The following is a 12670-nucleotide window of genomic DNA, read 5'->3' as shown; positions in this document are numbered from 1 at the left end:
ATTTGATGATGCCAACAAATAACTTGATCACCCTGTAAAGAGAAAACTTTGATTTGTTCTTAGTTTCCTGGCTCAGTCTGATTTTAGAGTATATATGCATCGAAACTATTGCTATTGTAAGGATATACTCAATACTTTAAACTAAAAATAGCGATGTGAACCAGAGTTTTAAATCTTCGGCTATAGCTGCCGCTATCTCCCGCTATAGCTGTTTGAGAAGGGTTGTAGCTATTTGCTCTCATGTACAATTTAGCTGCTATAGCTCTATTTAGCCCGCTATAGCTGTTTGAGAAACTAACCGCTAAATATCTTAGCCCACTATTTAAAACATTGATGTGAACTAGCATGACCATTCCAAGAAGAAAGTAGTAATTGATTTTCTTGCATTGTAGACTGTTTCTTTTAAAAAACTAGGAATGCGATAGTATACTAAAACGACCCATATAATTAGACGTGGTCACGTGGGTCATATGAACCATTATAACTACTACGATGTATAGGCTGGTTGTTTTTGTTAACTAACCACTTGGGGATGGATGGTTTTTAGCTTCATGATTTCTCTATTAAGTAGCAAAGATAAGCCAGTGATTATTGACTCGTGTGATCTTTGTACTAAACATATACCATCTTTTATGTATTGTTGTCTATATTTCATCCTAATTTTAAAAAATACTCTTTCTAAAAAGTACCGATGGTGTTGTACTTGTGACATAGTCATGGAGAAATGACTCTGCCTAGAGTATAATGGCGAGGGGGACCTAGGCCTGGGCAACCTAGGACCATGGAGTAGAGCATGAACGGAAGGTATATTAGGCACTTGGAGCAGTCCACACTTCTTTTTTTTTCTCTTTTTTTTTCTCTTATACTTATGCTTATAAGATAAAATTTAAATTTTGCATTCTAAACTTTCGAGTTGGTTTTAAGATTTTCACCGAAGTTTATTTTTCAACGTTAGCTTTTAGGTTACAAGAATATGTATATAACTTTTTTATTTATAAATATATCGTTTGGCATGAAAAGGCAAAGTAATCACACCCATGTCTCTGTATCATTTCTAACGCTCAATCTTTTTACTTCTGCTTATGCTTATAAGATAAAATTTAAATTTTTAATCTTAAATTTAAAGTTGATTTTATGGGTATTTTAATTAGAGTTTATTTTTCAGCCTTAGCTTTTAGATCACTAAGAATATGTATATAAAAGTTTTATTCATATTTTTTAAAAGGATATACCATTTGGTTTAGCCAAACAATCACCATGCATTTGTGGATGTGTAGCGGGGTGTATGTACACCTCCATCTTCCAAAATCATTAGCCAGACAGAATTATGAAATGTCAAGTAACAGTAGGTGCTGCTAGCATTGAATGGCTTTTGGTGCTTGTAACGGTGAAGGTTTTATTTAAGCCAAGGAGAAGTAGAACTTGCACTTGTCCTTCAACAATATGTTACTACGGATTCACAGCACTCCGACGGCTTTTCGCTACTGGTTTGGGCCAAATCTACTCGCCTAGCAAGGTGCCGCAGGCCCCACGAGGGCACGAACGAAAAGGAGTTATGTGCTCTCTTTTGAGGCTTTGAGCCTTTTTTTTTAAGGCCTGACCGCCTGAGTATTATTTCTTTGTTCGACCGCATGAAATCTGAGTAATCATACAATGTACACTATTTGTTCCTAAATATACGATGTTGCTTACTTCAAAAAAAAGTTATACAATTCATTTTGTGTAAAAGAACATGTAAGCATAATTTATTGTGCTGTACATTAATTTATCAATAAGATTGCTGTAATTATGACTTGTTCTTTTATATATTTGAAATAAAAATGGATAAGACAAATAGTTAACGATGTATCAAAAATTAACAACTCCATATATTCAAAATAGAGGAATTATATAATCACACCCTTATGCATAATCCACAAGTATATATTTTAACTTACCTTGATAGGCAAAATATATATAATCATTCCCTTAATGAATACATCTATAAGTATACATTTTAGCATACTTTAATAGTCCATAATCAGGATAATATCATGTTTGTGTTATCTTGTTTGTCCCAAAATAAACTTATCTTTGAGCAATTGTTGCATTGGAAAGTTTGTGAAAGTTATGACAAATATATTAGAACAAGATGAAGTGAGGGATAATCGCACTGGGATTTGATAAATTGGGGGTATTTTAGTCCTTTTATTCATTGGTATGTTTAGAATATATGAAAAATGAAGTTATTTATGACTGAGGATGTATAATTTGAATGTTGGTGGAAAAACCATATGCATCACAATTTTATCACCACGCCAAAGATGATTTCTTATCTTGTGCCAGGTTTTCTTTTAATATTTTGCCTCAAAAAAAGGTTTTCTTTTAATAAACCTACTTCACGAAGTGAATCGTCTTTTAGAAAAATAATGAAAATAATATAAGCGTAAGTCTATCAATGAGGACAAAGAAACTCTGAGCTGGAAGATTCTTCATCTCCACCAAGACCAGGCACCAAACAAAGCAGATACAAGCTCCAAGCATCCGAAGATGATGCATGAATTGAGCGAAAGATATGACCGAACCTCTAGCCAATTGTCCGGGTGAAAACTAAAATACACACCACGGTCCAATACATGGCTACGATCTGGCCACCGGAGGCGGGCACAAATGATAGGCCACCTGGGTCATGGCCTAGGGCCAGAAACTAATGGCCCATTTAAATAAGTGATTTTCATATTCTAGCCTGAAACTAATGGCCCATTTATATAAGTAATTTTCACACTGTAGCAAGACGTGGCCCAGAATTGCAAAAGGTCCACTTGATCCCACAACTAGGTCAAATTTCATTTGTGTCCAAAGTAGGTATAGGCCATCCCCAACCATTAGATCGGTTGACATCACGTCCCAAAGTGGTTTGATATGGTTACTATGTGGCACATGGACATGCCCTTTTAGGTGACAGTGATGCCTACGTGGCGTTTATGTCGTATTCTAGTCTAAAGAATAATACAATAGATAGAATCTCCGTGTCGGTCAAAAGATAATGGGAGACCACATGGCATCTTCACTCTCGCTCGCTCATTAGACAAGCAAACACATCATCGGAGCACATGACCGCCCTCTTCCCTCCATCCTCTCATCTCCCCCACCCCGGTGAGGCAATGGCAGCGGTTAGCGAGTCTCACACGAACGTGTGAAAGGAGGCAGCGGTGGCCGATGAGATTGGGTGAGCATGCGAAGGGAGACAACTACGAGGCAATGGTCGGCAAGTCTCACATGAGCACACAAAGGGGAAGTAACCACTAGTAAGTTCCATCATCTTCATCCCCTCTAACTAATCTCCCTCGCTCCTCTTTCCATCCACTCTCCCTTCATCTTAATCCGCACCGCATGGATTTGGATACGATATAGCTAAGCACCATCCCCTAGTCCCCCACTTTGCCTCCCTCATCATGTTGCCATGGACGTCGTTGAGATAACCACCACGCAATCAGCCTAGCCCAGCTATAGTAGCTCGAGCGGTGGCATCAGAGCTAAAGCTTGACAAATTGGCAGGCCAGCTAGTGGCGTGTGTGGTGCTCGAGTTCAAGTGAGGTAGGCTTCAAATCTACCCAATAGAAGGCTGCCACTATGGGAAAAAGGAAGGAGGCACCATGTGGAGCCTGCCTAGGCTTGGAGGAGGCAATGGCCACGGGTCTCGAGCTTTCCCATTTCCAATGGTGTCGTAAGTCTTTGTGACTTCCCCTCTACAATGATCTATCATCGCCGGACATCTTCACTAAGCTCATGCCACTCATATCTCCCAAGAAGGCAATGATAGGGAGCACACAGAGAGAGGGGAAGATAGGGATTTTTATTTTCTTTCCCTAGCAGTTGGATCTCATTCATTTGAAAATAGTTTTTGCTGACCGGACAACTACAATACCACCATGTAGGACAAAACCATTGTTCTTTGTTAACCATAGTGCCAAGTAGGATGAAACCGATGTCCAAACCGCTGAGGGACGCTTCATATATGAGTTTGCAATTGAGAAATGTGAATGAAAACAATAGTCGAGCGACGTAAAGAAGCTTTTCCCCCGAAAATCTAGATCCAATCCTTGATTACCATCATTTACCATGTATCAAGACGGTTTTGCACTTAAGCCCAATGTGTTCTTTCCCGGTAAAAATGGTGAAAACTAATTTGCCATCTTGCCTTTGTCCAACCCGGCCTCTCCCTCTCGCCATGTGAGAGGACAGGCACAACCACATTGGAGACCATGCAAGCGTGTGTTTCCATAGATGAAAGAGCTGGGGCCATAAATGAGAGGTAACATTTACTTCTTATAAGAAAATATTCTATATGTACCATATTTTCATATTATAAGATATTTCAATCATATCTAGATTTATTTACAAATCAGTTAATATATTATATATATATGACTATATAAATATAGGGAAAAAATATAGCATCTTAAATATAAAACGGAGGTAATACCATCATATCTTAATGCTAATTAATGGTATACTTCTATTTAGAACAAACTTAGACTTGATAGAATAAAAAAAGAGGTGGAATTGACATCATATTATAAAATCTGTACAAAGTCAATGGTGTCGAACAGATTTCATCCAAAGTAATCAAACAAGCTTCTTTTTTCATAGAAGAAGACTAAAAAGAAGTGTTAGAAGCTAGAAGTTATGTCTCCTCTATTGTTCACCTCCCTTTTCTGTCTTTTTTTTTCGATGACTCCCCTCTACATTTATCTATATGAACGTTGCACAAAACAAAAGAAAAGATAAACTTTCTTGACTATTGCGGACTAAAACCAGATCGTCAAATCGATATATACTCCGTACTATTAATTATACACACACGCATTTTAGTACCATTCTTAGATTTATTTTTTTAGCTAATACACACACACACACATTTTAGTACCATTGTTAGATTTATTTTTAGCAACTAGGACTATATGCAAGTGACTTGATCGCGTCCAAGATCAACAACAGAAGCCATCGTTTGCCCTTAATTGTACTTAACAATGCGGGAGTATACAAACACTACAAGAAAACCAACAGGTCAACAGAATCTTAATGCCTAGATAATAAGCTGCATTACCAAGCCAAACATCTCGATCGCCTCGATCGAAGCACACTCCACCATGTCAACCGCTGCGCCGAGGAGCATCGCCAAGCGATGGAGGGAGCTCCACGGCGAGGACCATTGGAAGGGCCTCCTGGACCCTCTCGACGTCGACCTCCGGCGCAGCATCATCGGCTACGGCGAGCTGGCGCAGGCCACCAACGACGCGTTCATCCGCGAGACATGGTCGCCGCACGCCGGCGCGTGCCGGTACAGCCGCGACAGGTTCTTGGAGAAGGCGGAGGCGTCGGACCAGGTGGCCGGCCTGTACGAGGTGACCGCCTTCTTCTACGCCACGGCGGGCGCCGGCGGCGTGCCGGCGCTGTTCGTGGCGAGGGAGTCAAACTGGATGGGGTACGTGGCCGCGGCGACGGACGCCGGGGTGGCCGCGCTGGGCAGGCGCGACGTGGTGGTCGCGTGGCGCGGCACCGTCCGGCCCATGGAATGGCTCAACGACCTCGACTGCACGCTCGTGTCCGCGGCCGGCGTGCTCGGCGCCGGCGGCCGGTCGCCGTCGCCGGCGCCGAGGGTGCACAGGGGGTGGCTGTCCATCTACACCACGAGCGACCCGGCGTCCAAGTACAGCAAGCTCAGCGCCAGGGAGCAGGTACGTAGTACGTATACGTAGCATGCATATTCGTTACTGCTACGTTGTCCGTGCTGTTTGTTACTACTCACGTCGGTGTTGTGTCTGCACATGTGTGATGGCCGTACTGAGTTACGGAGTACTAGGTATTTTTCTTTACACGCGGTTGCTCGGTACAGTTTCTTTCGGTCATTAAGTTTCCTGTTTCTCCGGAACAAGCTAGAGCACTGCCCTGATCATGGGCTTTGCTGGATGCCTGGATACATCGCTATCGAAAAATCACATTGCCGGAACGGCATAAATGTGTTGCAATCGCTTCCACGTACGGCCCACCGATCTGCTTGATCGTGCACCAACGTTTTACGACGACTCACGTTCTGGGTTTTAAATTTTAAATTTTAAGTTTAGAGTTGATTTTAAGTTTTTTTTCAAAATTTATTTTCCAACTTTGACTTTTAAATCGCTAATAACACATATAAAAATATATTTATAAATTATTTTTTATTTATAAATATATCGTTTGATTTTTTTTTCACGAACACAACTTTCGATAGATTTCCAGCCACACGCATGAAGCTATAATTAACTCCGTTCGCGTGGCGTGCTGTGTGCGTCCAACTCCAAGGCAAAGAATCAAGCGGATATATATGATCCAGGGAAAGACCTGTTTAGCCGTTACCGATGGTTTCTGGTGTCGATGCGTCATGCGCCAACCCGTACCATGCCTCTGTTTGGCCGTTTGGCGCGAAGTCCACCTTCGAGCCTCGTTGAATTGATCAAATCACATCATGCGCGTGATGGCGTGGCGTTTCGGCCGTGCACGTTAGTCCTACCGCCAACTTGTACAAGCCCAAAGGGACAGGTTCATATACAAATCTTTAAATTTAGTTGGGCTCTTCTCGTGCTGCGGCCTACATTAAGTTGGGCCAATTATATATAGCTGCATGTTCTAAATGGGCCTATGTTTACTCAGTTTGCGTAGTTTTTTTTAGATCTTGACGCTGCATTTGTGACCAGATTTGGCATGAGATCAAGAGGCTAATGGACAAGTACAAAGACGAGGAGACGAGCATCACCGTCGTCGGACACAGCCTCGGAGCCGCCGTCGCGACGCTCACCGCCGCCGACATCGTCTCCAACGGCCTGAACCGTCGCGGCTCCGACGACCAGTGCCCCGCCTGCCCCGTCACAGCGGTCGCCATCGCCTGCCCCCGCGTCGGGGACTCCGGCTTCAAGAAGCTCTTCGACGATCTCCCCGGCCTGCGCATGCTCCGCGTCCGCAACTGGCCCGACGTCGTGCCGAGGTACCCGCCGATGGGGTACGCGGACGTCGGCGTCGAGCTGCCCATCGACACGGGGAGGTCGCCGTACCTCAAGTCGCCGGGGAACCAGGCGGTGTGGCACAGCCTCGAGTGCTACCTGCACGGCGTCGCCGGGGCGCAGGGGAAGCGGGGCGGGTTCAAGCTGGAGGTCGACCGGGACGTGGCGCTGGTGAACAAGAACGTGGACGCGCTCAAGGACGAGTACCACGTCCCGCCGTCGTGGAGCGTGCAGAGGAACACGGGCATGGCGAGGGGCGCCGATGGGCACTGGAAGTTGATGGATTACGAGGGAGAAGGAAGTGGATCCAACAATTGACGCTGCGTGCGTATGTGAAATAATGTGGCGCTAACTTGTCCGTGTACTGCTTCGTCATGTATTGTTTTCGATCGCTGCTTATCCACTTCTCATTGTATGCAATCCGTAATATGTTGCACGTAAGGTTGGTGTACCTGTAGTAGCCCATAATGAAATAAATCAGTGCACCGTGTCAAGTTTGCACCTTTCGTTTAGATACTGGAAAAACGCGTCAAGTTTGCACGTTTCATAATGTAAAATGTTTGACTTTTTTGTTGTAACGTTTAACCTTTTGTCTTATTTAAAAAATTATAAAAATATCATTTATTTTGCTCGTGACTTACTTTATTATCTAAATAAGTTTAAGCATGACTTGTCATTTTTTATATTTATACTAAATTTTTAAATAAGACGAATAGTTAAACATTACAATAAAAAAGTCAAACATCTTATATTACGAAATAGAATGGAGGTAGTACAAAATATCTGGATCATCCTGTTGCACGCCAAAGAAACTGGACCATCTGTTGGGCCGATTCGGATTCGGCCACACCGCACACCCTTGCTATTTGGTTGCCCCAGCGGATCGACATGATGCGTAGGAAATGATTAGCCTGGTAAAGCACGGCACCAGTGCAGGATAGAGCTGATGCGTGCTCCGGCTGAAAAAACAAAATGCATTTGCACAAATCAAACTATCAAAGGGAGTGTCACAGCTGCAGCTACACTAGGTGACAGTTTCAGGATGGTAACATTGTAGTAAAACTTTTGCACCACTCGTCGTCCATGCTGCCAGGTAGTGACGCATTAATCGAGTGGTGGAGTTAGTTAGTCTCTCAGCTGTTTCAACGACTTAATGCAGCCATGTGCGTGCATAGCATCTAACGGTTGTGACCGCCTCTACCCATTAATCTCTCTAATCCGTGCTAGATCTAAAACCCAGTGCCGTGATATAAGATGAAGACTCGCATGGCCTGATGGACCCTCTGTGACCCAAATGATGAACGTTGCATCCAAGTACTAGTCGCGAGTGCTCCCTGATCAGTTCTGACCATTTTTCATTAGTTTACTGGTGAGGGTGGTATATCTGAAATTGTGAACCAACTTATATAAACTTATTTAAATATTATAAATGCACCATACCAAATATATAATACAGTTTAAAATTAATAAAAAATCATTATCACGTATTACTAAAGAAATATTCATCTTTTTTCTCTTTATAAGAGTTAATTTTCTTTTTCTCATATATTTGATTTTTTTGGGCCCGTCCTTTGATATGCCCCTTATTAGTGGAACAGACACCGAACGGTATCTTATACCACTAGGGCTATACTTCGAAGCAATGTGTCATTGTTTAGGCTTTTAAGGGAAAAAGTTAAGGGTGGTGGTTAGTGGTCAAGGTGGGATGGAATATGACCATCCATATTTTTAGGGATATGGTGATCCAGTTTTATGTTTGGTTAGATGGATAGGATGATCTAATTTTTTGTTTGGTTGGATGGATAGAATGGACATATTGAATTACTAATAAATAATAATATAAATTAATTATTATAGATTTTATCCTAATTAATATAAATTATCAATTAAAAATATCTATCATCATTAATTAACACTAATTTAAACTTGGTAATTACTAATTAATGTCAAAACAAGCTAATTATCACTAAACAATCACTAATGATCATGGTTCGTGAAGGTGGATGAGCTAATCCGGCCAATTTGGCCGGATACACCCATCCAGCATCTTCGTGAAATATTCCCTTTTTGTTCCACCATATCCAGTTTTGCCCATGAACCAAACACATCAAAAACCTGGATGGCTATCTCCCATCCAGTCATATCTCACCAACCAAACACACCCTAAATGATCTATTTATAAATAAAAAATAATTTATAAATAAAACTTTTATATATGTGTTCTTAGTGATATATAAGCAAAACTACAATAAACTATGATTAAAAAACTTTAAAATTAACTTCAAATTTAACAGTGAAAATTTAAATTATGTCTTATAAACATAAGCAAAAATAAAAATATAAGATTTAAAAATTGAAAATTTTCCACCTAAGCGGAAATATAAGAGTGAAATATTTTTGGGCAAAAACGGTATGAATTGCTTTGTGTACACAAAACAAAACAAGGTAAATCGTTAGCATAGATTAATTATGTTTTCTTAAAAAATTCTGCAGAAAATTAATTCAAAATCACGAATGAAAATATTCTCAAGTTTAAAATAATTAATATGTAATTAATCATACGGATAATTTAGCTCATCTTGTGTGAACTTTCTATCCGCGTATTTTTGCCCAAAAGAACTCGCCCTCGGGCCTTGTTTGATAAAAGGATTTGTGGTGCAAATTTTTTGGATTCCAATCCTATAGAAAAATTTCTTATATTGTCCTATGAAACAAATGATTAGAGCTTTCAAAATCCTATGGATTTTTATTAGTAATGGCTCAATGCATATAGATTTTAAAGCAAAGTTAGCAAGAGTTCGAAACTTTTAGAAAATTTTCTTTTGGTCTATTTATCTTATTTGTTTTGTTTTCTTGCGGTCTATTGAAACTGTTATTCCTATGTATTTTCTGCCTTCTAAAACTCTTTATTTTACATATACATTTCGTAAAAAATATTATTTTCTTTTCAGTTTATATATTTCACATTCCTGCATTTCAAATAGGCTCATAAACCAGAATGTCATCACCGTCATACTGCAAGTGGACTTTTCTTTCGTGGCAGCATGTTTGGCGTCGACAGCTCGTAGACATTGCATCATGCAGAACATGAAGGAGCGCTACGACGGCCGGCTTGGAAAGTTGGAATGGGGGTGTCCGAGTCGTCCATCTTTCGGGTTAGAATCCTGCCCCGTCGTCCTTCTTTGTACCCCCAATAAAGATCCAAGTTTTGTGACGGCCAGACGCCATAAATTGCGCTCCCAACGTGGAGCATCCGTGTCCGGTGTCCTACTCCTACCATCCACATCGTTCAGATTTCAGAACAGTAAAAAAGAATGTTTATGCGGCGGGCGTGCAGTTGCAGAGGCTACCTCGGTGCTCAGGAGTCAGGTCACATGCTCTGCTCGTGCTTGCCTGATCGACGATGAAGCTAGAAGTTCGCTGCTTCGCTCCTTTCCGGTTCTCCGGAAGAGGACTTGGAAAGACTGAAATAAAAGTGGAAGCATCAGCTAGCACACCGTACTAACCTTTTGAAAGTCAATGTCATGCAGTGCTTTTCTCTGCAGTGGCGTGCATATGGAAGAGGCGCATCTGATTCGTGGAAAGGGCCAAAGATGCACGCAATAAACTTCCATGAACTGAGGAACAAATGTTGCCCTCATTGTTTTTGCTTTCGATGTCTTAGAACTTAGGTTACTACATCTTGTTCTGTCACAGTTTCTTAACACCCATTTTGCATACTGTAAAATCAGAGCTTTCCCTATCTCCCACAAAACAAGATACTCATATTTTAGAAAAAAATTATATTACTCAACCTTAACTAATAATTAAGCTAACGACACATATATCATTGGTCCAAATTTTAGGTCATAAACTGTGTAAAAAACTGATACGCATTATATTTTGAAACAAACAAAATATCTTTCAAGCAGTCAGCCCATACATACGGCCTCATATACCAAATATTTACTTGCTCTGGTTATAAATATTCGAGTTTCGAACAAGATCTAATTAAACTCTGGATACTTTAACCATCAAGACTTTATACACTGTTAGTTTAAAAACATACAAAATAGGCAAAATTTACTACAGGGCATTAAAAAACGGGTAATTAGCCGGTGGACACCGTAAGATCACGAATTTACTGCAGGGCACCATAAAAATGTGGTAATTAGTTATAGGTCACTCCGGCAATTTTATTATTATTTTTGGAGTCAAAAATTCTAAAAATGACAAGATTGTCCTTGGTGGCCAACCCGTTATACGCCCTTATCGCCATTGGGTTGCCACTGTCGCCACCTGCTCACTCGCCCTGTAGGCTAGGGTTCGGATGTGGTGCGGCGCCGAGACCAACTGGGTCTGGTTTGACTGGACCCAATTGACATAACGGGTTGGCCGCCGAGGGCAATCTCGTTATTTTCAGAATTTTTTACTCCGAAAATAATAAAAAATTGGCTGGAGTGCCCTATAACTAATTACCCCCTGCATCAAATTCGTGATCTTATGATGTCCATCAGCTAATTACACGTTTTTTCAATGCCCTGTAGCAAATTTTGCCTACAAAATATATATAAACTGGCCTTGAAAAGAACTTTCATGCCCATTAATTTTGTTAGACTCCATTAATTTTGTTAGAGTATATAATTTATTATTGTATGAAAGTATGGTGAAATTTGTGAAGAAGTCAAACATCATCTTTTTTACAGAGAAGACAAATTATTGGCTGATTTAAATTGTATAGTTCATATTGACATTTAGTTCGAATTTTGTGCAGCAAATCATATATTCTCCCATTCTATATTATAATACTTTCTGATGTTGTTTAGATTCGTATGCGTACTAATTAATCTCGAGACATGTATAAAACATAAATATTAATATATAGATAAATCTAGTCAAATATACGTTACATATGAAACATATAGTACATAACGGAAGGAACATTACATCAATTCGACAAAATTAGACAACCACCAAAGATGGCCTACTCGCGGAAACAGGGTTGTCCATCGCCAATCCAGATTCCAGAGTGGATCAAAGCCGGATCAAAAGACTCTTCGGTTTAGGTCCCACATGGCAGTCACATGCCAAGAATCTAGCCAAGATATCCCACAGAAAGCTGACCGGCTAAAAGGCATAAAACTGCATCGAGCTCCTTACAAAAGGGTGACTTTTTATGGTATACTCTCTTTGTTTAAGCAATTCATTTCAAATTTCTAAAATAAAAATATCTTTTTGTTGAATCACTTGCTATTTATGAGATTTATCATTATTTAAAAGTTCGAGTCAAAAATACACAAGTAACTTAAACATTTACTGTTGTTTTGTTATGTATCATACGTAAGAATTCTATGATCAAATCCAACCGAAAAGAATCAGAAATTATTCTTATGTAGACTATAAATTTGATTACCCCTCCGGCATGAAACAGGCAATGTCAAAAATCTTATAATGTGGAATAGAAGGAGTACCTTCGATGCCTCCTCTAGTGACAGCCTGACAGATAGGGAAGGCAACGACGATGGTGGCATTATTGGCATATGGATGATTGTTTGGGCCTTTTTAAGGGAAATGCTAGAGAACGACGGGATGCAGGAGCTCTCGTCGATGCCCCGTAGCGCCCGTACGTCCCATGTGCCGAGATGGCCTCGATCCAGTAGGCGGCGGCGGGG

General features: G+C 40.7%; 1 protein-coding gene across 1 annotated transcript; it reads left to right on the top strand.

Moving 5' to 3' along the window:
• Positions 1 to 5091: 5091 nt before the first annotated feature.
• Positions 5092 to 7554, top strand: LOC102705128 (phospholipase A1-II 4). The gene is made up of 2 exons (XM_040529250.1): positions 5092 to 5720; positions 6717 to 7554. Exons 1-2 carry the CDS (start codon positions 5133 to 5135, stop codon positions 7335 to 7337), a joined length of 1209 nt encoding a protein of 402 aa, XP_040385184.1. The 5' UTR covers positions 5092 to 5132; the 3' UTR covers positions 7338 to 7554.
• Positions 7555 to 12670: the final 5116 nt, after the last annotated feature.

Source organism: Oryza brachyantha, chromosome 1 (genome assembly GCF_000231095.2).
Source record: "Oryza brachyantha chromosome 1, ObraRS2, whole genome shotgun sequence".
Lineage (NCBI taxonomy): Eukaryota > Viridiplantae > Streptophyta > Magnoliopsida > Poales > Poaceae > Oryza > Oryza brachyantha.
This window is presented reverse-complemented; position numbering and strand designations above follow the sequence as displayed.

Excerpts from the sequence above, each read along its gene's own strand:
- LOC102705128 (XM_040529250.1), top strand. The coding sequence starts at position 5,133 with ATGTCAACCGCTGCGCCGAGGAGCATCGCCAAGCGATGGAGGGAGCTC. Across the intron at positions 5,721-6,716 it reads AGCTCAGCGCCAGGGAGCAG|ATTTGGCATGAGATCAAGAG; the intron begins GTACGTAGTACG and ends ATTTGTGACCAG.